The following is a 27,417-nucleotide window of genomic DNA, read 5'->3' as shown; positions in this document are numbered from 1 at the left end:
GACCGGAAACATTGTTTCAAAGTAAAAGCTTTTTGCAAGTCTTCTACAGCCGATATTGTCTCTTTAGTGCTTTATTTTCCTACAATTGATTCTGCTAATTCGGTTTTGATACTTTGTTTTGAAACAACGTGCTTTAGAAGCTCCAATCGATTCTCTGACACGGGAGCGTCTGCTGCGGCTTTTATTTTGAAGTGTAGCACCGAATTTCCTGTCAGCGTTGCGCTGCTGCAGTGTGACCAGACAGCCGCAGTCGCAACATCAGCCGGGGCTGTCGCTGCGGTGAGATCCTCCTCCCGGGAGCTAGCAGCGCTGACGGCGCACTCTGGATCCACCTGCCGCTGGATGAAGCTCTTTCCTTGGGCTCCTCGATCTGAAGGCCCGCTGGTAGATGGATGGATAGCCAACCCGGTGGAGGGTGGTGACCTGCCCTTTGCTGCATCTCTGCGGTCTGATCGCGGGCAGACGTGGACGGGGTGAGGACCGGAATGGTGAATTAAAATATTTCTTCTTAACTGATCGGAGGACTGATCGAGTTTCCCACTCGTCTATGGGATGATTTTTTAATTATTTATTTTTTAATTGGTGGTGGAAGCTGAACTACATGTCTGATCGGAGCGGGAGCGGGAGGAGAATGCAGCGCGGCGGGTGTGTGGCGGCAGGTGGATGGCCAACCTGACCGTCTCAGCCGCCGTCCCCCCCCCTCCAGATCGGCTGGCAGCAGCCGCCGCCTCGGCGCTGGCTTCTCACGGATCAGTGAAAAGGACGAAAAATAACCCAGACTTGAATCGGAGTAAAATAAACAGTTAAAGGCGGAGCCATGCTTCCAGGGGTCGGGGTGTTCGGCACCAGCCTGACCGCCCGGGTGATCATCCCGCTGCTGAAGAACGAAGGCTTCGCGGTGAAGGCGCTGTGGGGCCGGACGCAGGAGGAGGCGGAGGAGCTGGCCAAGGAGATGAACGTGCCCTTCTACACCAACCGGATCGACGACGTGCTGCTGCATCAGGACGTGGACCTGGTGTGCATCAACCTACCGCCGCCTCTGACGCGGCAGATCGCTGTCAAAACGCTGGGTGAGTCCCGCTGCTGGATGCTGCGGCCCTGCTGCAGCTCCCAGCATCTTTGTTTGTGTTTGTCTCTGCTTCAGTCAAACATCAGATGTGACCTTTGTGTTAATGAAAGTCATACCTGGACTCCTTCCAGCAGAAGCACACACCCACACACACACACACACACACACACACACACATGGCCCTCAGAGGGAGACTGATCTAGTTAAAATGTGGAGCAGTGCAGCTTATTCTGGAGATCACATTCACCGTGATGAATGAACGGTGGCGGCGTGGAGCCGCTCTGCACACACAGGCTTTATTCACCGCTGCAGCCTGGCAGCAGAGCTGAGCTGGAAGCTCTGATAGGTCAGCTCTGACTGGAAACATGCAAGTTCTCTACTGCTGCACACCTACGGCAAGAAGCGGAGAACAGGAAGTGACGTAGCAGCACCAGCGCTCACTAACAGAGGCCACACGTCTTCCTGTCTCTCTTAGCTGCTGATTAGTTTTGACCTTAGCAGATGTCAGGTCTTGCTCTGTTTTAATGACCTTACATTAAAACTAGCGGTGCACCGATTGCATTTTTCTGGCCGAAAAAAGACGGACTTTCTGATTCCGATTTTGGCCGATACCGATTTTTTTTTCTTGTCTGAAATTTTGCTAAATATACAGACAACGTTGCTAATTTGGCAACAGTCTGTTGATTGTTAACAGCTCGTGTGCAGATGTAACATGGTGGACGGCTCTGTGGGTTTATCCATCTAACCATCTAGAAAAGGTTTCATGACAGGACTTGGAGTGTGTGTGGCAGCAGAAAGACCCGGTGTCTCCCAGGTCATCTTTTGGGTCAGATTGTGTCACAGATGAGCCGTATCTGATGGATATGCGTCCAGGCTGGGCCCGGCCTGCGTGCCATTCTTCTGCTCTTTCCTCTCGGCTCGTTTCCTCACGGCTTCATTGTGTGAGCGCCGCCTGTTCCTTCCCACCCTCCCCTCTTCCTCATCAGCCAGCCCAGGCCTGGTCCAGTTCTGCTTGCTCTCTGCCGGGCTGACCAGTACGAACCACAGTTTGGTCCTTTGGCCCAAGAAGTGCTTTTTGAAGCGAAACCTGTAATAACCGGGTTAGAGTAAAAGCTGGCAGTGACGGCCTCGTGCTCCGGCTCTGACATGGAATCCATCTGGATCGCTGTCAGCTGACCGCTGGAAAATCGGCAGCAGCCTCTCAGATCAGCACGCTGGTCGTTTTCTGACTTCCTGCCCCCAGCAGGGTGTGAGACGAGGAGCTGGCTTTCATAAACATCATCAGGCTTCCTAATCAGAGAAATGTGACCGTGGCTCAGAAGCTTGATTAGCCTATTAGCTTGTGTTCATGTCCAGCAGAGCTACCAGGATGTTTATTCTGGTCTGTGCTGGTTTCACCCAGAGATCCTCCAGATTTTGTCACGTTACGTCCAGATCTACCGCAATAAGCAATAAATTGATTAATCGCCTGATAAATTAAAACAAACTCAGTGATTTCCATTTGCATGATTTATCGTTTCTCTCTCCAGTAAAAACTGGATGATAAAAGTCTTCAGTCTGGTGCTTTGGTCTTAACTAGCACTTGTTTTGAAGGGCAGTTTTGTTTACAGAGACTTCATAATTTATTTTATTTGGGGTTTTTTTGTTTATTTATTTTGGATATCTCAAATATCTTCCAGTTCCAGTGTTAAATGATTTTTTAAAATTTAAATCTTATTGATATGTGTTCTTGCATTATTATGCCATGATTACCATTCTATTAGTTGAAAATGGTCTCAAAACAATAATAGTATTGATTATCGCAATAACTTCTGGGACAAAGTTTTGTCCAGCAACATTAGTTGTCGTGACAGACCTGGTAGTGTTGGTCCGTCACATAAAACCCAGAAGGTGTTTTTGTGTAGAATAACAAAAATCTGAAAGTGGGATGAATATTTTTGATATGGCCGATCAGTCCGAGTCGCAACAAACTCGTCGGCGCAGCCAGGTTTGTTGTGTAATTAAGAAAATGAGAACAGCACTGACTAGTTGGTGGAACATTGCATTAGTTGTTCTGGTTCTACCTGAGCTCAGAACCGGTCTGTCTCGCTGGGCAGCATCTCTCTGTGCTGCAGCCAGTTTTCCTTTTCTTTCACCTCCTCATGTTTCCTTTTCTCACTACAGCAGCATTCCTGAGGCACCGCTGTCACTCAGGCTTTTATCTCAGCAGCAGCAGTAGTAGAGGATGTCACGCTGTCTGCTACACATGCACACACACACACACACACACACACACACACACACCCTCTGACGCTGATTTGCCGTCTAGGACAGCCCCATGACGGCCTGGGGGATCCTTCAGACCCAGTTTGTTGTAAGGAAGGTGTGATTTCCCAAGACTTACAACAAGGTTTCCCCCAGAAAACTTGCTTAACCCGGCGGTCATTCATCCAGCGGCCTGCCGTGTTTTTGAGTTAAAAATGTTTAAAGTTGACAGGAAATTTTAAAATATCACTTGATAATTACTGGTATGTATTATTAAAAGATTGGAAGATACCTGAACACCTACTATAAACGCTTAAAAATGAAAACAATTTAAAAATACTTAAAAAAAAAGAAGAAGCAATGCTTAGCCTGGTGGCCCGCCAGACTTATAATACACCGGGGGAAACCCTGCTTACAGTGACATTTAGTTGTTCTGCCAACAGCTTGGTTCATGTGATTTAACTAGGACATGTTTTTTAAAAATAGCTACAGTGTCTCTGCTTTAGCACATTTATTGGTTTTGGGTACCTGAAGTCAATCGCCCATTGGTGGAAATATCAAACGTTGCTATTTTTGTGTTGTTCCACTTCATTTAAATAATGTTTTGTTCAGTTTATCAGAGTCGGCCTGAGATTCTCACAGTGTAGCCTAACATAAACAGCACAGCATCCTGGTACTTAGGTAGAAACTTTAAACAAAAATGTATTACATAGTCTAGCTATGTTTTATTAAAACAGAAGCTTTACTGACCTTTTTAAGTATCTCACAAACATGGTGGCGTTAGCTTGTAGCATTAGCCCAGCTAGCCTGTGTCATCCGTTGGCATTTCCTTGTTTCCCGCCCTTCTGCCTCATAGGGAAAGTATTTCCAAACAATGCTTTTGTTTGCCTTGTCGGCTAAAGAGGGTCACTTATATTTTTTTGCGGTTGTACTCGCCATTTTAGTAGAGTTAAAAACTTATTTAGGAGGGTAAGGAGCTGAATCTTTCTGGTACTGCTAGAGAAAGTCCAGCTGTCTGGGCAAATGTCGATTTTGACTCAGATGAGAATCTTTGAATTATTCATTGTTTAGTTGTGGTTAAGTGAAAGGATTGATCATCTTTACAATCATAGCAGAAAAGGCAAATAAAAAAAGACCTTCTCACCACAATAACACATACAATGAGCAAAGTTTGTTGTTCAGTTTTATCTCAAAGAAGCTGCAAAGAAAAAAGGCTCCTAAGGTACGGCTGGTACTATCACCCTGCAACATGCCATCAATACCTCACCAAATGGTGTCAAATTATCTCAAACTGAAAATTAATATTTCTCCTTTTTAGCAGAAGTAGTTCAGGGTTTGTGTAGTTAAAGTAAACAAATACTTCACACCACATGGAGCTGTTGAATTATCACGCAGATGTTCTGGTTTGATAACTCCTCGGTTCGCGGCCTACTTCCTTAGAGGCATCAAACGGCCGTTAAAAAAAGCTCCTCAAGTGTCCTCGCTTCCACGTGGACACCATGCAGCTTTAATGCTCCGGTAAGTGGAGGAAAGCTCTGGGCGTCTGAGCGAAGAAAATCCACTTCAGGAGAAGCATAGATTATTTAGCTCTTTAGGAAGGCCGGGCTGTGAGCTGTGGCCGAAAACTCAGGGGAATAAAGACATCCGAAGGAACTGACTGTCTGGATTTACTCTGTGACAAACAGCTTTATTAGGTGGACGTTACACACCGGGCTGTTTTGGTGATTTTAATGCCGCAGCCTTTGGGAATGTGAGAGCTGCGCTGAAATGCAACCCACTGCAGTTTCAGGTGCTCTCCCTGCCTCTGTGTGTGCTTGTGGGAGGCAGGATGTGGTGAGAGAGAAACCCTGCAGCTCAACTCTGTGTGACCGCTGGACTCCTCCAGCAGCAGGAAGTGTCTCTTTAAGGCAGCTCCGGTGTGAAACTGCTGGTGCCTCCGAAGTGCACCAGACTGCGTCGTAACGTGAGATGGACATGTCAGAGGGAGATGGCGGCGGCGTTCTGCGTCAGTGGGGAGTACGCTGCAGCATCAGGCCGAGTCTGTGTGCAGACATGCGTCGGAAAGCTATCTCTGTTTTCATCAAAGTGCATCAGATGTGATTCTGAGCTCCCCCATGTGAGAGGCAGAGCGTATCAAGTGTCTGGTCAGTGTGTGTCTGCATCATCTCAGAATAGCCTGCCAGCAGGACGGGTAGTCTGGGAGCAACCCTCCTGTCTGCGCTGAACGACAACACATCACCGCCTGCGGCTTTACTCTTACGTCTAACTCAGCACGCCAACTCCTCGAATCAATGAGGTTTCCTTGATTGTCGCATAAATATCAATACCTGACAAAGAGAATGAAAATAAGTCCAAAAAAAAATCATCTAAGATAAGAGTTTTCCAAGCCAGCCTGACCCAATCTGTCTCCTTGTTTGCTTTAGTGGGATTCATGCTCCTGCCTTCCTTTGGTCTGACCTACAGTCATGAAGTTGCCTTAAAAGAATCTCTATGGCAACATGAAGTGGGCTTAACGACACATTACGTACAGATTTTAAGAAAATCAAGGACAGATTAGAAACGTGGCTGGACTTATGGCATTAACGACTCATCCAGGAGATCATAACAGAATCCAGAACATCTGGAGCACTGCAGGCCTCACTGGCATCAGCTAAAGGTTACATTGAATCCAGAGTTTCTAAACAGTTCAACTATAACTGAATCAGTTCTAATTAGTGTGAGCTGAACTCGGAACTGGTTCTTCGGAACATTGACATTGCACAACAATACAGCCTAGACATTGACCTTTAAATGTTTACTGACCTAACTGATCTCTGACCAGTTGAATGAAAAACAAATGAACTCTGAACTGTAACTATAGATGATGTCATGGTTGTCTTACACGTCAGCCAGAGCAGAGAGCAGAGCAGACATAAAAGTAGAACTGTTGATTTGATGGAGCAGATTGTAAGGAGGTGTATTAAAGGGTCTGCGTCTCTCAGCTTGAACTTGATTAGCGTTGTGATGAAGAACTCCTTCCTGCACTGATTCAACACCTGCTGACACCATTAAACAAGCCGGTTTAAGGCGTCAGCTGCAGATCATGCTAATGCTGTATGCACACCACAGTTTTTACCTTGAACATTTTGACTCCTCTTTTACGCACTGCCTTGTGTTGCTCATGCATAAATCAAACTAAAATGCGTTGAAGTTTGTGCCTGTAACGTGACGAGACGTGGAAAAGTTCACTTTGGTAAATTGGTGCTTACGGCTCTTTTATTCTAATAAAATGATGATGTGAGATCTTACCACCGCAGAGTAAACAGCACATGACCCGGGTGTTATTTCTGTTAATGCTGACATGCGCTGAGTCATGGCGCTGGTTCGTCAGCGCTCTGATGAGCTTTCAGACACCTGCCTGTTCTGACTGGCCACCCAGTGGCATGCAGCTATTTATAACCAGTCTGCAAAGGGCAAGCCAGCATCATCATAAATACATGTTCCACCTCTGATGCTCTTATGCAAGCACGCTTCAGAGCAGGGATGGGCTGTTTGGCAACCAGGCCCATTTGTTTAAAGGGACGGTGATGCCAAAATCATGCGGATTATACAAAAATCCACATAAATTGGATTGGAGGAAAACACTAAGACAATCTTTTATTGTTTGTTTCCTGCAGATCTGTTCTGTAAAATCTGGTCCACCAAACAGCTCCAGCCAGTTGGGGCACAGGTCGAAGGTCATTATGGGGTGTTTTGAAGTGCCTGGTATTGGCACATTAACAATCAACCTTTTGTTTGCCTCGACAGCTGTAGGGTGGGGTGTCTGTAAATTGGGTTTCCTTTTCAGAGATGCCATCAGTGTTGATGAATTTGGTACCTGCGAGGTGTGGAGGTTGTTTGAACAGGTTTCCTTTGAACCACTTCAGAGCGGTTTTGGCTTGTCTTATGAGGAAACTGCTGCTGCGGTAGAAAAAGATTCCTAGAGCATGACACCTCCAGCTCTTTGCTTCACAGTTGGTATGAGCTCTTTTTCCTGGAAAACTGTATTTTGCTGACTCTGAACATGTCCGCTGCTCTGGTATCCAGATGAACTTTAGGCTCGTCTCTCCACTGAACATTGTTCTAGAAATCCTGGTGGTTGTCTATGCTCTGTCTGGCAAACTTCAGTCTGGCCTTATTTTCATTCTTAGCAGTAGTTACCTCCTTCCATCTTTCATGGAACCATGAAAGATGGATGTCTTTATAAAGCCATAAAGGCATCCAGCTTTATAGCAACAATAGTGAGTGTCTCCTGTAGGTTCCGTATTGACATTTTAGGACATTTGGAGTCTTCCTGTTGCATCTTGCAGTTAACTATCAGGGTGAACTTTCTAGAATGTTCAAATCTATGCATGTTTGTTGTTTTTCTGAATGTCATCTACTTGCAGACAGTTTCAAGGTGATATAAGATTCATTTTAGACCTTATGGTGCTACTGTCTGTCTTCTTTCAGAAGATGTTAGGTTCTTTGGATCTTAACGTGGTGTCCACACACTCTTTAATGGTCAGGAGCACATTCTAGATGTCAGTGTAAAAAACCCTGTTAAACTCTGTTAAGGAAACTACTCAGGTATATTGCTTTTATTCAACAAAATACATCAGGTGTAAATTAAATCAATATGAGGAAACCCAACTCCTGATGAAAGCCTTTGTCAGACTCTTTGCAGCGTTTCTGGCCTCAGACGTGACTGAATCGAATCTGGTTTATTAGAAGAAAGGCTCCTTTCTTCTGATGTTGACTTCTGTTCAGTTTGTTGGCTAAATAGATTCAGAACCTTTGGGTTTCAGTGGATTCTGACCGATTTAGGCCCAGTCAGATCAACGCCCTCCCTCATGGCGAGCCAGCCAGGAGAATAGGTCTGATAGAGTGCTATGCTGCCATTCTCATGCCTTCTCCTTTCAGTGTTTTTAGCACAAGGTTCCCATTGCTTCTCGTCTGTGTTCCCTCGGACACCCATTAACATGCTAATGACGGCCTGGGAGCGTACTGGCCGGTGCGGGTCTGGCAGAGACAGGAAGGGACGGGTATACGGTGCAGAGCGGAGAGGAGGCTTGTCATCCTGTGAAATCGCCTTTGTGTTTGGGTTGAATGGCTGGATCGGGGGGAGTTTCTCTTAGTACACCGCCACACCGCGCTTGACAAGTGAGTATCCCTGAAGAACCCGTCTCTTCATGCTTCTGCATGGAGCCAGGGGGATCTCTGCGGCGGTTCATTCCAGATGAACTTGGATTGGAAGCTTTGGATGGAGGATCACATTGTGGTGGTAAATCCCAGGGCCATGCAGAGGGCAAGCTTTTCAAACGGGATTTAATCAGACGCAGGCTTCTAGTATGAAATAATTCTGCATCATTAGGCAGACATCTGAAGAAGGATTTCATATCTCTCTGAGCAAACTCAATTGAAGGAAAGCGAGTATTTGCTTTCAGGGATTTTCGAGGGTCAGTGCTTTTATTTGGGCAGAAAAACTACAGAATCAAAAAAGAGGAAAAGAAAATTGTCATCAAAGACCCGTAGCTCAGGGGTTTTCCAGTGACAACCTACTGTATGTCCTAATATGTGATCAAACTCACAGTGAGTGTGTGCGGGGCTGGGTGTGTGTGTGTGTGTGTGTGTGCGTGCGTGTGTGTGTGTGTGTAGAGATCATTTTCAGTTTGTCATGCATTGCAGACAGAAAACAAAGGCTCTGCCCTAATGATTGTGTAAGTCATGCGGCCATTCGTGTGAAATATGGCTGTAAAGGAAATCATTCGTCATTAGACAGTGGGGGGCGTAACAAGCGCTTGTGATATTAAAAAAAGCCACATTCCTTCCATTTAAAGGCATTTCTTGTAGTGCTTCCTGGTTGCAGTCAGCATGTGACTTCATCCACTTGTAAGGCAGTTTTTAGGGACGTAAAAATGTGACTGTATGGACTGATAAATAATATTAACATTGCTGTAGTCAATAAGGGATATTTATTGATACTATATTCCGTACCCTACCCTTTTAACACCATGAAAATATGTCCACACCATTGACATTGTTTCTTTTCTTCACCTAAAAACTCTACAGTCCTGTATTGGATCACTATCAATTTCAGATGACCAGACCCTTCACATCCCAAAACACACACAAATGGCCACGAGACGGAAATATCCATCAACTATTAATGTTGGTCTAATTTTACTGAGGCTGACTTTAATAATTGTCGGCCTCAGTAAAATCACAAATTTTACTGATTTTTGATCAGTAAAATCAGAGATAGGACTCTGATTTTCATCATCCGACGGTGCCGTTAATAATAAAATATCTCACGTCATTACTAGGTATAAAAGCAGGTGCCGCATGTTGGCTTACAGCATGTTAGCTTGTTGTACCTATTTCCAAAACTCTTATTTTGAAGCGTCAAAAGAATGTCTTTGAGATGTCAGTCGATTAAAAAAGATTACTTGCTTAGGCTGAACCAACACAAAAGTGGTACCGTTAATACCAGGCGGTTGCATCAGTTTAAACCCAGCTCCCTGTCTGTCTGTGGAGTTAGGAAATCACTTGTGTAATTATCTTGCACAAACACACCACGTCCTGTCCACCTCCGCCTGCCACACCTCTCGACTCTCTTTGAATGTTTTTTACTGACTGGTGCCCCCAGACGTCCCCAGCTCTTTCCTATTAGACCAGACCTGCTCCAATCGGTTTTTCAAGAATCAGCCTGACTGTGCTTGCTAATTGGCCTGCAGGGGATGGAGGGAGGGTGGCAGCTGCAGACATGAGAGAGGACGGATGTGTTGAAGTTGTCAGTCAGAGCCTCTTTATTTTTTCACCTTTCTGCCGCCGGTTCTGTCACTTTTTCACCTACACGTTTATTTTCTTTGATCAGGCTGGAAGAAACAGCAGAACTCTGATAATTACTGACGAGCTGCAGATGAAATCATCGTATTTCTAAAGCAGGAAGTGAGGCTTTGGTGTACGACAGTGAAGTGCTTCTCACTTCCTGTTATGTTGACGTCTGTGTGATACTGAAGGTTCTTCTGATCACTTCCTGCTTTCAACACTCTCAGTGTGTAATGGCTGTTCACTCTGAGGGAAGAATGTGAGGATAAGATGCTTTTGTTTAGTGGGCAGCCATCTCTTTCCATCTGCAGAGCTTTGCAAGAACTACTCATACTGAACTTTTTCACTTGACCTCAATTTCCAGCCTACAGTAGAACCCTGGTATGCTAACCAGGGGGTAGCGAACCACAGCCACCCACAAATGGCTGAAATTCTCCAAGACTTGAGACTTCCTCTAAAAACGCTTATAACTGCTTATTTTAACAGTTCAAACACCAAATATACCTGGGTATGCATGAAGGCGCAATGGAAACCATCTTAGCTCTACCATGCAAGCTAACATCTATAGTCTTCATCATCTCCACTCTTGGGGGTACAACCAATCAGCAACAAGGAAACTAAATGCCGTTCCTGGATTGGCTGCCTTGCAAACGCCAGCTAGTAGAAGAAGAAGGTGTAAGCTGGACAAACAGACCAAAGTTTTAGGGTCTAGGTATGCATTTTCTATGGTAAAAATACTTTCAGCTGCTATTTTAGCAAAAAGTGGTTCTGCAAAGCGTTGACCCTTATATCACTTGTCTTGTAGAAACCACACCAATGGATAAAGCTGGGTTTTATGGGTGTAATTTCAACAATTCATCTTCTTAAAGAGACAGTAATTCAGATGGGTGGGGCACTAACTTTTAATGTTACACTAACTCGTAGATACGAGTCCATTCAGTAGATTTCTATCTGGTTCCACCCCTACCATGACGTAGAACTGAACATTTTAAATACAGTTTTCATTAAGAATCAGTTATGAATTCCTAATGGTGAGCCAGAAATAAACCGTAGTGAAGTTTTACACAAATCAGCCGATCTGTCCCGTCCAGATAAACTCCGAAAGATGCAAATAAGTGTTTGCATGCAGAGTATTTATCCTCAGCTATTTAAAGACGCACTGGAAACATCGACAGATCGTTTCTTAGAAAGGCCAACACATACCGGTGTGTATGAGTGGCTGTTGCATAAAGTTTTACAATCAGTTGGATTATTTCCACTACTCTTGGCCGTGTTCTGCAGACAGTGATGCTCAGTCAGCATTAGCAGGTAACAGCGGTTTCTTTGGCTGTGTGTGTTCTCCTCACAGCTCTCAGCAGGAGTGCTTTGCATTTTGTATCTTGCTGATCTCCTAAGCACACAGCCGTTATCACACTGACCTATATTAGCAGGCTGGACCAACCTGAGCGGTCAGGGATTCGCCGTCTCAGCCTGTCATACTCCATCTGAAGGAGACATGCAGTCAAAAGTTAACGGAGGACACTTTGGTTGGTTTATGTAACACCGCTGTTGGTGTCTCTTGTGGGTGACTCAGACCGCCGGCCCTTCAGACAGAGCTGCCTCACGCCTCAGCGGTCACATTGTTAGCGTGTGCTGCTTCCAGCAAACGGTGTGTAGAGAGATTTGAGAGATTGTTTCCCCCTAGCTATGATACCAGTGACCCCTGGGAACACACTTCACATTTTTATGAGCCATGTTTGTCGTGTTGATGAGCGTAAAGTTTTCTCTTTTGCTACAGGCACTGTTTTCTGCTCAATACGGTCTAATATAATCAACAGTTTAAAATCTTTTTGATATGTCTGGCATTTGTTTACAGTGTTTACAAAACAATATCATCTTGGACATATTGCGACCTATGTTGTTATGGGTGGCACTTAGTAATGCTAACCATAGCAGCATGCTGTTATGGGAGCTAATTAGGGAGGTAACAATACAAACATTTGGGCCAATAACAATATAAATACGACATAAATGCTGCTGTTATGACTGATGACTAATATTTACTGATATCATACATTGTGCTTTCAACACAGTTTAACAGTGATCATATGTTCTGCATTGCCACTCTACTTCTGCTACACTCCCCATAATCCTGCACTGCAAATGCCGATCAAATACCACATGACCATCTACCCACCCATCCACCCATCCATCCATCCATCCATCCATCCATCCATCCATCCATCCATCCATCCATCCATCCAAAATACATAAAGAAATTGCTTTGCAATATTGGCCCAGTTTTACTTACCGGACCCATATGATATGTTAAAAAATAACTATTGGCTGACACAGATGAAGCTGACATATTGTGCGTCCCTAGTGCCAATTCCTAATGTTTAAAAGTTTATAGTGTCAACACTGCAATGATTTTGTTTTCAATTAGTAGTATTAGTTAAATCCTGTTTAACTCCAGGGCTGTGTAACACCGACTGCTCTCCATCACTCACACACAGCGATGTCCAGCTATCAGTCATTACACAATATTTGATGACTGATCTTAGCAGAAAGGTTTTTAAAATCTCATTGTTACAAGAAACCTCAGTTAATAAATCTGAGGTTTAGAGACTGAACCTCAGATTCTAAACAAATCAAGTTGATTCCAATAAATCACACTTTTGTTGATTTATTGGTGGTTTTTACTGTGAAATCAAAATCAGATGTTTAGAAATTTGATCATCAAAAAGTGACCACAGATTCTCGGATAGGTGCTTCTTTGAGTAGAAATTACCAAAATACTTGCTTCTATTTCTAAGCAAAAAAAATAGTGTTGTAATTTTTAGAAATATTATAAAAATAATTCATTTCAGACTCTGTTCCCAAATTATGATACTTCACTGGCAGTTCTCAAGGAGTGTTTACGTCAATAAAGAAAATATAAAAATTGCCTGTCACATTTAAAAGAAGAGTGTTCATTCTCTGACCTCATGGTCTGACTGTTTTTAGTTTCCTCTCTGTTATGTTGATTCTTTAGGTTGTTTTTTTTTTAACCAGCTGACCTTTCTGTCTGAACTGCCAACACATACTCTGTAGGTAATAAGCTTACATGTTGGCTCCTTAATGTCATGCGAGTCATGCGTTTCCATAAAAGACCTGTGTGTGTGGAACTTTAGAAGTGTGTGTAGCTGTGTGCAAGAAAAAAATGACCTACTTTAAAGTGATAAGTGTTAGCTCACTGCGGCTCATTAGCATCCTGAGCCTCCTCTCCTCTGCTACCTCCTAGCATCTTTCAGTAGCTTCACCAGACACAAAGATTCCCTTGATGACTCCCACAGAATCTGCCAGAAAAACATGGGCCACATCATGTGCTGTTATTTTTAAAGTCCTTACTCCCAGTTTAGACCAGTTCACGAAGCTAATAGTGACTAGAGACGTACTAAACCAGAATTAGCATAATTCGTTAGCATTTATTGCAGCTAGCATTACAAAATCTGCTGCCTCTATGTTGGTATACCGGAGAATGTGGATTATCTTAACTCTGAGACTTCCACGTGGCTTTCGACATTTTAGAGATGAAGCCTGTTTCATAACAAATGGAGATTGAAATGGCAAAAGGGGGAAAACAGAGCAACTTTCCTGAAAGTCATTCCACTTTCCTGTTATCCACCAAAAGTCTAGCTCTATTGAACAGCCTGGATGAACCGTAGACTTCTCTTAACATGTTGAAAATACAGTGTCCTTTTAAAATGTGTCATATATTTCTGTGCTGCCTTTGACATTAAAACATCTCTCTCATACTGGAAACGGTTAACACTGAATCTTCCAGACTTGGTAACAGCACAAACCTGGTAGCACCGTGTATTTTTATTGACTGAGTTTTTACACTTTTGCTAAGCAGCCTGTCACCAATTTAGACCAATTAAGCTGAAAAAATATGTTGAATCTTATCTCAGCCCATTCATAATTATTTAATGGGTCAAGAAAAATATTTTAAATCATAGCATTGTTTATAACCAACATACAGCTTAGGGGCAGTCACTGTCCGCTTTAATCAAACTCTCGTCCGTTTGCTGTTTGGTTTTCATGTTTTCTTCAGTGGTTCTTGATGCAGCGCCCCCACAGGTGTAGAGATAAACTGCTCAAATGATTTCCTTGAGTGCACTGTGAAAGTGAACTGGGCCAACTGAAAATGTAACAAATGTTACAATTTTTGAACTGAATCTACCAGACTATCAGTTGTAAAAACATTTCATCTTTTTTCTTTCTTGTGAAATATGTTTTTAACTTTTTTTTAAATAAGTCTTTGTTACACACAGTTAATGACCTTTGTCCTTTTAGTCTCATTTAGCCTGCACAAAACTGTCACTTAGAAGCAGTTTCAGCTCCTGCGTATATTTTCTGACCGCCTCTACAGACGTGATCAGAAGAGCAGTCTGTTTGAAAAATAGCCAACCCTCAGCATACATTTTCTTTACTTTATCCTCCTTCAGGCTGCATGGATTGACCTTGTAGTCATGCCTTTGTAATTAACTAGCTGGGTGGCCGTCAAAGACATGTTTACACCACAGCAATTCATTAACATGTCAGCAACACAAAACCGATCTTTAAATCACATGAATGTGGCATTTACACGCGCTAAAACCTGAAGTGCCTCTGGACGGCTTTCCTGGTTTCCCTACACCCGACGAAAGCAGCTGTGGGCCGCTCTGATGATAAAATGCAAATGTCACAGGGAGGGTGTGAGTTGGTTCTTTGTGAGGCTGCTTGTGAGGCTGCAGACAGATCCATCAGCAGCAGCACTGGCTCAGCTGTTTGTGAGCTACTGGGGCTGCTGCTTGTGCATGTGTCAGAATGATTAGAGGAGAAGGGAAGCAGCTCGGTCCAGCAGTTAATCAGACCCAAGAGGATCATGAGCAGCGGGTTACTGCAGTTGTAAGGCTTTGAAGACATACACATCCATCTACTTTTATTATTTATTTATTTGCATGCAAGCTCCATGGACTTTACAAAGAGGTCATCTGTGGATACCATCAGTATCTATGTGGTGTGATTGGGCTTGGACAGGACCTTTGTTTGGCTATAATCCATGCCAAACAAGCCACTCTGGTACTGAGGTTAATTGTGGTACTTAGACACATTGTGGAATGTTAACCTCCTTACATTAGCTGCAGGTTAGAGCAGGCTGAGTGAGGCTAATGCTCCCCATTATTCATGATTCTGCTGTACGCTAATGGACCTGGAGCTACATTACAGACAGTGTACACACTGCAATGTTCCCCTGTCACCATGTCAGTATGTCAGCTGTCCTTCATGTGGTAGCTTATTGTTTCAGATTGCGTGGTGGAGTATGTGTTTTGTGGGATAGAAACATAAAGATATTTTATAGAACAACTCAATTTATTTCTGAGGTCAATCCATAGCAACAACTGTTTAGCATATTTGTCAGGAGCGCTACACTTTAGCTATGTTAGCGAAGTTTGAATAATATGTTGGAGTAAATTTTAGGCTGACATTATAAACCAAAGTGAAAGACTGTAATTTTCAGAATTTTTTAAGTGATACATTTAAGAAAATGCATGTTTTTAAAATACAGCTTGACCACGATTGATCACAAAGCCAGTGCCCACTAGCATCATATCTTTAGCTAAAACTGCTGTTTTGTGATGGTTTCTTTCTTATCTTAAAATTAAAAACTTCCAGACCCCAATTAATTATTTAGTTATTCTTTATCCAGTAGCCCATTTATCTTATATTAGCTAATCTAATAATTAGTATCTAACTTTTTTTTAACTATAGAGAGTATGCAACAAGTTTGTATTTAGTTACAAAGAGCGTTTATCAACTCTGAGAGCTTAATCCCAGCTTGCATGCCAATTTCAGATGTCAGCATAGAGGTACTAGCTATGATATTAACCTTTATTCTTATGTAGCATCTGTATTGCAAGCATGTTTGCCTTTTCTTCCCAACAATCTCTGCTTTATAATTGTTTTATGGTAAATTAGATTTGTATGATCAGTGTATGATTTCCAAATCACACACTGATCACCACTCCTTGTTTTCAGGGAGCTGAGAGCAGAGAGACAACATATAGGCCAAGGTTATAAACCTCTGCTGAATGTGATATGTAACCTTTATGTCCTCAAGTAATTCTACTTATTAAAGTCACTCCATTTTAATCAGCTTAAATCTCTGTACCAAAGGTACTTATCACATGGTCGATACACTCACAGCAAATTCGCGCAGCAGTCCAGCCTTTCATAACCCACTGAATAATAAGTCATGTATTAGCCACATTGCCGAAAAAAGTAACAACTTGTAGTCCAGAAATTACAGTATTTGCAGGCATTTCTGTGAAGCGTGGAAAATCCACGATTAATTTGCATATCTGAAATATTCAAAAGTAAATACAACTTGGGAAGCTGAAATATCTGGCATTAGGACCATCCTTAGAATTAGACACATTCTAGTGAAAGAAAAAACCTGGTAAACCAGGACTGAGTCATTCCATACTATTCACAGATTCTTTTAAAACACATTTTGTGATTCATGGAACTTTTAATCAAGTTGTGAGAACAAAAGATTTGTCTTTTTTTTATTTTTGAGCCCAATATAATATAGTGGCTCATTTCCTGAGCTGGTATGGCCATTACTCCATCAGTCTTCAACCTATAGTGCAATATTTGTAAGTCTGCTGCAGGCATCATATTCTCATTCATGAAAATTAAATTTAGACTTTCTTTGTGACTATGATAATAATAATAATAATAATAATAATAATAATAATAATAATAATAATAATAATAATAATAATAATAATAATAATAATAATGATATTTTGTACTATGATCCCCAACTTTAATAGAAAACAGTGTCATAAAGAAAATACACTGAGGTGTTCAGAATCAATCTGAGGCTGCTAGCTTCAAACTAAGGAAGGAATTCTACAGTTCAGCTTAGTAAATTCTTGCTAATCAGCCAGACATAGGAAACCTTCCTCGAGGTTTGTATTACTGTAATTTTTTTGTATCTTTTTGGTGTCTTTTTTTCCCCTTCCTCACCTCCTCCCTGCTGGAGCACATACGCGACGCAGCATGCCAGATGGTTAGACCTGCTGACCTGTTCTCCTAGCTTTTCTATTTCTAGCATAACCAGGCAAAGAGGCCTATTGTTTACACTGTTGGCATTAAGCTTAATCCACAAGCTCCCGCTGCGAATTCCAGCTGTTCCCACTGGACCACATTACAGATACACTGGATGTATGCAGATGTTACCTTGATTTGTTGTCCTCAAACAATCAGAAAGCATTTAACTTTTAAAACTCTTAAAAACGGTCTAAAACATTTTACTTTTAAGGTGTTCCCTCACTGCAGCCAAAGCCCTCCTTCGTCTCTAGACCATGTCCTATTTGTGTGTGTTTCTGTGAACACTGGTACTCAGCGTTATAAACCCTGAGTCATGCGGAGAGGCCCAGACGATGAGTTCGGCAGTGAGCCAGGAGGAGCAGTGGAGTGTGGAGATTTGTCTTTCAGTTGTAGTGATGCATCCACTCACCCCTGGCCAGAGTTCCTGCCTGTGTTGGGTCATTTCTTTCTGCTGTTGTCCAACCTATAGCATCCCAAGGCCTGCAGGACTTGCGGAACTAATCGAATCATTTACAGATGGCAGTTAAGACAGTTTTTAATCAAAGATACTTTAGCTTACACCATTGCTGTTGAGGATGTCTTGTAGATCTGCGTGCTTAGCTAATGGACCACGTCTCACTCCCACAGCGGTGCAGTCACCACCTTAAATTTACTCTTGGAACAAATCTCCTTTTGGTCATGCAGGACTTAATTTACATTCAAGTATTCTCAGTCTTTTGTTTTTTCTATGACTACCAGGACTTTAAAGTCTAAGCCTGGCGAACTTGATCTGTTAATTACAATCAAATAAAAAGCTTATAGCAGGAGATAACTCTGAGGAACTCACACTGGGAGTTTGGTTGTAAGTATCAGTTGACTTGTGTCAATTGGCACCATTAACTCTGATGGTTTCTAGAAGGGTCACTGGATGATGGGCGTTGCAGCGGTGGGTCCCAAACACAAACTACTGGTGACCATAGTTGAACTGGAGCAATACTGGAATATTTTATCAGGCGTCCTATATGTTGCTGATCTCTGCTGTCCTCCTGTCATTAATGCTGCCCAGAACATAACTTTGCAAAGGAGAAACCCTTTGTTTGGCTTGTCTAGAGGTGCTGTCAACTTCTCTTGGCTTAAAAGCAAAATCTTGGTAACACAATATTTGAAGGAGTGTGCATAAGACTGGCATAATACAGTCATAAAATGACATAACATCTGTTAGGAACACAAAGAAACAAAGAAGTCTTCATGAATGGTTATGACTGTTGTCATGAAGTGTCATTCAGTAAATAATGACACTTTTAATACAAAGTTGCACTAAAAGTTGCACCAGACGTCCATTAAAAGTGTCAACTTTGCATTATTTGGTAAATAATGGCACTTTTAATGTAAAGTTGTATTAAAACTTGCATTGAAAGTCCATTAAAAGTGTCAACGCGGACGTGGGACGATTATATTCGCGCACACCTTTCATACAAAACCCATCTCACTTCAGTATACGTCACGCCCCTTCCAGCCAGGGTTTGCCTCAACGCCCTCCATCCTCCATTTTGCTTTTACGAAACAGTCACGGAGACAGCGCCACACCTTTCTGCAGAGAGCAGACAAAGACCTTACAATTTACATCCAGGAGATTTTAACCATTTGACAATCATTGTAGTTATTTAGTAAAGAATCATACAAATGTATAGTTGCTCCTCGCGTATGGATACAAAAGTCAGACATTTGAAGGAGATTAGTTGAATCGAGACATCAACATCGCTGTCCGAGCGCATTTCTGCATAAAGCACAACAAACTTCATGAAACACTGCACAGGGCTCTGTCAAATTAGTTTGACACACTTTTCCTCCTCTGCTGTCAAAAAGAGGAGGAGGAATCCTCCTTGTGAAGGAGATGATGCAATTTTGTCACTCAACTACATCAGAGAGAGCTGATTTTGACACTTTAAATGAAGAATGGGAGAACTTTAAGTCCTCCTCTATAAGAAGGAATGTCAACACACTCACTGTGTGAGTGTAGCTTCATCATCATTCTGTCACCCAGCTAACATGCCAAAGTCTTGACCTTTCAAGCCTTTGCTCATGAAAGACAAAACGTAATTGCCAGTGACCCTGTTTCTGCCTTCATAAAGTTTTAACTGAGAGCCCCACGAGACATTTTAGTATTTAGTCTGTCAGTCATAAATTGTCATTTATTTTTGAAGCCAGCTTTGCAAAGTCTTAGAGCTGCGTATGAATCCCGGTAAAACATCCGATGGGTTGGGAATCTACCAAGGAGCAAATTCATCTTTTGTGTCTCCGCTAGCAAAAACAAATGAGTCAGGGGCTCCTCTGTTGTTTCTTGGCTTTGTGTGTCAGCTTTGGTTGGAAACTGGGTGGGGGCGTTTCTCAGAACTGGGGCAAACAGATTTATGTCTTGACCTAGCCAATTGGAGCTAATAGCAGATTAGGGGGCGTCCACATCCACAAAACTGTTTGCTCGCCCATGACCCCTTAGGCAGGACTGAAGGAAAGCAGCACTTCCCATTATGAGTGCACACTCTCCATCTAATCATATAGCATATTTTTGAGTGGCAAACAGAATGAAAATGATGAATTAAGCAACCAGAATGTTTGGCCCTGATGTGGAAACATTAAAATTAAGGAAGGGCGTTTGTGCGTGAATCTGAGTCCTGTGTTTTGAGCAAAGAAAAAGAAAACAGTAACCAGACTAGGTAGTAGATTAATAAACTATTAATCCAGTATAACATATTAGTTTTTGACAATAGAATAGAATAGAAATATCCTTTATTGTCCAATTCAAATGTAGCAGCAGCAAAGTGGCAGTAGGTTCACTCAAAGATAAAAGCATAAAAAATTTATAACATTAAGAATAACTTACCGTTCCTGGTTGGCATGAAAAATGTTTTAAAGAAATCCCCACACATCCCGGGAGCCCCAAGTATTTGGGAGCCACCCAGGAGTCTGTCGGTTGAAGCTGGACTGCTGTTATTGTTTTCTAATGTCATGTTTTCCATTTGAGCTCTAATAGAAAATCTCCTTGAATCTGCCTGTCCTCACATCACTGATGCGTCTCCTGTCTCTGATGTGTTTGGGTTTTGCTTGTAGCTGTCGGCCATTTGATCCACTGGAAGAGATTTTAATTAGGTTCCATGCTGTGTCTAAAGCTTCTTTTTTTTTTTTTTCTATCAGCCTTCTACTGAGCCTTCAGCTATACCAGTCGATCTTATCTAAGCTCTATGATCTCTGCTGTCTTATACCCTCGAGTTCTAATCCGGTCATATTTTGAGCCCTCTGCTGCATAAATTCTTCCAAATTGCATGTAAGGATTCAAATTTGAAGTGACATCTTCCCAGTTGTTGACTACCTGTTAATATTCCCAGGATTTATAGAACGCATTCACTATTTGCTCTGTTTTTGTAAAAGGTTGCTAGCGCATATACTTTCCTCGACTCAGAGGGGAGAGCTTGTTCCATTCAAAAATCTCAGCGTCAGCTGTTGTAGGAGTTGCCTCGTTTTGCAGGGAGGCATTGTTTCCTTGTGGGAATGCATGTTTTCATTCACAGGAGGATGTCTGTAGATGTTGCTAAATCTACTCGCTTCTCTTTCTTTTCCACACCTCAAGTTCAACTCTGCCGTAGGAAAGAATAAGGAAAAACTGATTTTGCAACTGAAGAACGCAAAAGTCATTATTCTGTCTTTTCTTTTTAAAGGTATTGGCAAGAACGTCATATGTGATAGGACCGCCACTCCTCTGGATGCCTTCCGAATGATGTCAGCTGCTCAGTACTACCCAAAGCTGCTCAGCATTATGGGAAATGTGCTGCGTTTCTTGCCGGCCTTTGTTCGAATGAAGGAACTTCTGGAGGAAGGGTACATCGGAGAACTTCTAGTCTGTGAGGCCCAGGTATGATGAAAAAAACATTTGCTTGCTGCTTGACAGCAAGTCGTTTCTTTTGTTGTCGCATTGCTCATATTTCTTATAAGATAAATAGTTAGAGAAAACATAAAGGATTTTGATTTCACTTATTTTATGACTCATTCTTGGGTTTCTTTGCAGTAAGAAATTGAAGCAATAGCAAAAATCTTGACATATTTTTCTGTTTTTTTGTCACTAAGGTCCACAGTGGCAGTCTCTTGGGGAAGAAATACAACTGGAGCTGTGACGACCTGATGGGAGGCGGTGGACTGCATTCAGTGGGCAGCTACATCATTGACCTCCTCACATTTCTAACAGGTCAGCGTGCAGTCAAGGTGCACGGCTTCCTAAAGACTTTCGTCAAACAGACGGACCACATCCGGGGCATCCGTCAGATAACCAGCGACGACTTCTGCACGTTCCAGATGGTGTTAGAAGGAGGCGCTTGCTGCACTGTCACCCTCAACTTCAACGTCCCTGGAGAGTTTCGTCAGGAAGTGATTGTCGTGGGAACCGTCGGGAGGCTAATGGTCACCGGCACGGACCTGTACGGACAGAAGAACAGTGGCGGGGGGGGGAGCGGTGGCGGTCCTGAACTCCTGCTCAAAGACACCACTCCTCTTGAGAAGGCCTCCTTGCCAGAAAAGGCCTTTAGTGACATTCCATCCCCGTACCTCACCGGGACAATCCGCATGATCCAGGCTGTGCGGCAGGCCTTCCAAGACCAGGATGACCGGCGGACCTGGGATGGGAGGCCCTTGACGATGGCTGCCACTTTTGAGGATTGCCTATATGCTCTTTGCGTGGTGGATACAATCAAGAAGTCCAACCAGTGTGGAGAATGGCAGAACATTGTGGTCATGAAGGAGGAACCGGAGGTCAGCCCTGCCTATTTGATCAGTGAGGCAATGCGACGCAGTAGGATGTCACTCTACTGTTAACATCTGGCTGATGTACAGCTGTGGAGGACCGTGGCCTTGGTCAAGTTCAAAGTTCTTTCATAGAACTGCTGGATTTAATTTATCTCATCTCTAGTTTTATTTAAATGTGCGCTGTTACTGTTACAGAGACTTTATGCCAATGTGATGCAGATATCTGTGGTTTTGTTGCCTCAGCAACAGGGGGGAAAGCTAGGTTCTTAACAATCAAATCTGTATTTATCAAAAAACTCCACCTGCTTTTTCTTTTACATTTGATAAGGGACTCGAGTCCTTCTGCTAGATGTACTTGTAAACCAGACTAATTCACAAAAGAATGACATTGGAAGCGTATCGGGAAATGAAACTACTTGTTGGTTAGCTGGTCAGTCAGTAATGACAGCCTGTCAGAAACCTGCTTCTGATCACTCCATTCAACAAGCTCACACTTCTGTGTCCTGATGCTTATTACCATCCTGCTGGCTGCTTTATCAAACAAGTATTGTGCATCCTTTCCCTGCATTCTTTCAACGACTTCATGACTAGGAGTGGAAACACAATACCTTACACTGTGGGTCCGAGCAAGGACAGCCAAGGAAGAATGAAATTGTTGCTGTACTCTGAAGTCCTTGCTTGTTTTACCAAGTCAACATTTGAAAAGTCAGTGCGCTCGACAGTCTTTATCTGTTTATTGTGCATTCTACCGTTTGTGTGTGAAACAACAGTAAAAAATAACACATTGGCTGGTGGGTAACTCAGAGGCTTTAACATTCTGGTTAATGTATGCAATATAAAACGGCTGCAGCCTTAAATAAAGGGTTAGACCACACCTTACACATTTTATGCCTTTATGCAGTTGGCTGTGCATTAGCCTTTTATTTCTGTACGGGTGATCAGTAGTGATACTTGGATGTTTCCTCAATTTATTGCTTTTACTTTCTGTTCATGGGTGTAGTACGTTGCTAATGCAAAGCTAACCTTAACTGTTGCTGCAAGCAAATATAATCCTGTTCAACATGCCTAAAAGTACAGTAAAAATTAACCATCAACCATTGACTACATAAACAAATACATGAGGCTCTAGTTGGTACGGTTGGGTATAGTCTGTGCTTTTCAATGTCATTAGGTCCTATGTAACCAGAATGGCTAACAGTGTTAATTTTTGAATCATTTTCAGACTGTCCCACTCTGAACTCTATCGCTAGCGATGATTAGAAGCGGTTTACGTTCCTGAGATGTCAAAGTGGCTTAATCTGTGTTTTACCTTGAACAAAGTTAGTCATTTTTTATTTTCTTACTGTTCTCGCTCTTTTGCTGTATTTCATTTGTACTTGGAAGTCAGAATTTCTGAGTTCCAAGTTCAAGAAATTAACTAGGGTGCTCCCTAGGTCAGAACTTTGACTGAAGATTTTGTTGATTTCTAAGCCAATCCTAAGCTTAAAATCCAAAATGGCTGCCAGTTGTATACAGCACAGTGATGGCTGTTGAAATAAACTGTTAATTTGCAGTGCTGATACTTTGTTTCTTAATAAATCAGAAATGGACTCAGTTCTGCTAAACCTTAAAGAAAGAAAGTGTTACTATTGTCTTTAAATTGAGAAAATACCGAGAAATATATTTTTTGCTAATATTGCTAACAACAGTTAGCAGTACTCACCAAAATCTCAAACATTTTCAGAACTGCAACAAACACATTTAAAATTGAAGTGATTACGCCCAAGTCATAGTTTTCTCTCAAAAGCAAATTGAACATATTAACATTGCTTCAAGCTAAAGGCAGCCATTTTGATGAACAAACCACTGGCAAAGCATAATGGTAAAAGCGTAGCTGGCTGATAGCGGAGTATTTTATAGCTAAACTAATCACTCGTGTTAAAAATATGGTGAAAATCAAAGTGGAACTTAAAATTATAACACAAACACATTAGTTTCTAAATGAATGTCAATGATTGATGTTTAAAGGTTTGGCTAACACGTTAGCTTTAAATCTGGTTGTAATTAGCGCAGTGCTCGCCAAAGAAATTAGCACAAGGACGAGGATTGAAACCACAAGAGGCCTGTGCATGTCCTCTGGAAAATGTTTTTTTAAAAATCTCTGTGGGGTCATGTTATATTTAGAATTTTTAGCGACTCCTTGGCCATTTTCCTGAAAAAGCTAGCAAAATAGGCTGAAGTTCAAGTTGGTTTGAAAAAGCCAAAAAGATGTTTTTGTTTTGTTTGTTTATGCATCGCTATTCTCATGTTCCATCTGCAGTTTCAAGTACAAAAAATGTTCTGGAGTACTATTTGTGTAGCAACTACTGAAAATGTACATATGAAAAATATTGCAAAACAAGTGTACGTCTGAACAGTTAAACAAGTACTGTATGTGTTTTATGTGTAAAAACCAAGGAACTGGAATGTGTTTCGATACGTTTTAAGGTATTTATTGTGTGGTTTTGATGTTTTACATTTTCGTGGACTGACCTGCAGTTTATTTGTGAGATTAACAACAGACTGAGGCCTTTGGAGTATTCAGCTTCTTTGTCTCCCCCCCCTTACAGAACCAAAATAAAACAGTTAAACTCACTGAAAAGCTTCATGTTTGCTGTTGGGCTGCGCTGTGGATCACAGCCAGAACCCGACGTCGCTGCTGAAAACCGTTTGTCTCAGATGCTGCGACATTTACAATCTGTGACGACTGTTTGCTGTAGACTGTCTAGTTTGTTTTATTGTACTTATTTTTCTTGTGGTTTGCCAGGCTACAGCATGCTTCCCTGAGGTCAAGATCCAAACTGTTTTGCACTTTCATCTGAAATACCTTTGGACAAAAAAAAAAAAAAAATCTACCCACCAAATGATGCACCTTGGGAAAACAAAGTCTGAGCTCAACACAGATAAGCTATCGCTCTTCAAGATAAAAGATTGGCCCTTGTGTACCAAACACCTTATCAGAACTCCATACAGACTTTCCCCCTTTGTCAGATTAGAAATTAAATGTAAACCTATAAAACCTGTTGTCAGGATGTGGACTTATCTCATGAGGTTTTATTTCACTGTCATGTTTAGGCTTTTATTTTGAAAATTAAATCAGCTATTTCATCTACTATGAAGGCACTTTGATATACTGTAAGTCCTGAACTGGTAAAAGAAGAGCAGTAAGTTGCTCCAGTGATGATCTTTTCCTCATCAGACATGTAAGCTCCGTTATACACTGTGGGATTTATGGGAATTCATTCTTCATTTTTCATTATTTCCACCATGTGGATGAATTATGTTCCCTTTCCTGTCGGTTAAACCAATAGATGTGGTTACAGGGTCTAAAATGTATGAGCAACCCATCAGGGAAGTGAGATTGCATGAAAATTTTGATGTTGAGTAACTTGCAAGAACTGATTAAAATTGATGAATTTAAATGAAAATGGGTTTTATTTTCAGAATTTTAGTTTAAAAGTGAAAACACTGGATGTGTAGAATAATTAATCCCAGAGTGATGCATTTTAAAAGTGTATTTCTTTAAATCTTTATCATGGCTTAAATCTAAACATAAACTAAAATCAGTTTCTATTGAGAATTTTAAAAAAATTAAAATGAAAAATGACCAACCTGGGTTCCAGGCGTATCCATTCTTCCACTCTGGATCACTGCAAAAACAGAAATCCGGGGAAAAAATAAAAATAATAAAAATAACATTTCTGCTGAATAGAGGACTTTGGATGACAGTCCATTTCTTCTTCCCCTTTCTGTCATCTCTGATTCAGAATTTTTTTTTTTTTTGATAGTATACTTTTTTCCTTCTACTTAACTTTCTATGAATATGCTTGGATGCAGCAGTTTGTAAACAGCCAGCTTTTTCTTGAGTACCTTCATTATGGAGGCTGTCAGTTATTGTTTCCTTTATAACAGTTAAGTTGGCAGTCTTCCTTTTCATTGGCCATGCCATGCAATTTCTGTATTAAAATAGATTTTTAAATAGCATTTAGAGGAACTGAATGATAGGTGTTTGTTAGCTGAATAATATAGTCGCTTATAAAAAAAATAAACTCTAAGGAATTAAATTTGTTTTTATTTAGCCATGGAGGATACTTAGGGCTAATCCCTGTTTTTTCTTCTTTTTTTAGCACACCTCTTCCGTCCACTTAACTTTCCGACAATGTGCTTGGACATAGCATTCCGAGTCTAACTTTTTGAGTTAATCTAATGTAATTGATTCCCCTTTTAATTTATATTAATGTGCATTTTTACACATCTACTTGAAAACATGGCCAACATTGTGATAGGTATTTTTTACGGTGAGTAAAGCCTATTTGGACATTTCAATCTATGCACATTTCAGATATTTTCATTTGGCAAACAACACAAAGCTACTTTTCCCTATTGCTGGTCTGGGATTGGACATTGAAAACTGGTGAGTATGTGGATGGATGGATGGATGGATGGATGGATGGATGTTTTGTCAAATTATATTGCTACATATTTAGACATTTGTTTAAATATTGTTTTTCTTGTTTGGGTGGTGTTGACGTTTGTATTGACATTATTTGAAAGTCTCTGTTGACCCCTGCTGGAGGCCGGTGGTGTTGCATCACTCCTGTGAAAATGTTGCCCAAATGTTACTGAGGTCAAATGTTACTGAGGAAACAGTATTGCTGACCTCTGACCTCTGTCAAATGTTTCATCGCTTCTTCAAAATGCACTTTAAATTGGACATTATACATATATGTGTGTGTGTGTGTGTGTGTTTGTATGTATGTATGTAAATATTTCCCAATATGCTATAGATAAGTCTAGAGTTGTTCACACTTTTTTTTTTTGTAAAATATTCCATTTAAATTACAGATTGTAACACCAAGGTGGTGTTACAACTTAGAGGTAAAAAAGATTTCGATTTATTCATTTTATTCTTTATTTGGCCATGGTAGCCCTGTGTTACATTGCTCTGCATTCCCAGTTTTACATGTTCATCATTGCCTGTAGGTTTATATTAACTGGCTGACCCCAATGTGTCTAATCAATAGTTTGACTTTATAAATGCGTCAGTCGGTCCAGTTAGTGCCATCAGTTTCCCAGCACCAGGTTTTTTTGCTTCATTTAAAATGGTGACATGTGAATCAGATAAAGTGATAACCTGACTGCAACATTTCCTCTGTTTTTCCTGTACTTTCAACATGCAGATGTGGCAGCTGAATGTTTTATATCCCAAAGAGCGAGTTAAGATATTTTCTAGAGATCAATAAATGTCGCTGAATTTGTCTGCTTTCTTTTGTCAACAAAACTACAAACTTGGATTTTTATGACACTTTTTGTGACTTTCTTTTTGTGCTATTTCTTGCTCTGTCAAATTACGTGTTTGTTTGTGT

The 27,417-nt window shown here is 41.5% G+C and overlaps 1 protein-coding gene across 1 annotated transcript; it reads left to right on the top strand.

Moving 5' to 3' along the window:
- The first annotated feature begins 228 nt into the window (after positions 1 to 228).
- On the top strand, positions 229 to 24,933 carry LOC102233768 (glucose-fructose oxidoreductase domain-containing protein 1). Its single transcript, XM_005804919.3, has 3 exons — positions 229 to 1,070; positions 20,956 to 21,149; positions 21,362 to 24,933. The coding sequence occupies exons 1-3, from the start codon at positions 818 to 820 to the stop codon at positions 22,100 to 22,102; spliced, it is 1,188 nt and encodes a 395-aa protein (XP_005804976.1). The 5' UTR covers positions 229 to 817; the 3' UTR covers positions 22,103 to 24,933.
- Positions 24,934 to 27,417: the final 2,484 nt, after the last annotated feature.

The sequence above is a fragment of the Xiphophorus maculatus genome, chromosome 21 (genome assembly GCF_002775205.1).
Source record: "Xiphophorus maculatus strain JP 163 A chromosome 21, X_maculatus-5.0-male, whole genome shotgun sequence".
NCBI lineage: Eukaryota > Metazoa > Chordata > Actinopteri > Cyprinodontiformes > Poeciliidae > Xiphophorus > Xiphophorus maculatus.
The sequence above is the reverse complement of the archived record's forward strand: the minus strand, read 5'-3'. Positions and strand labels throughout refer to the sequence as shown.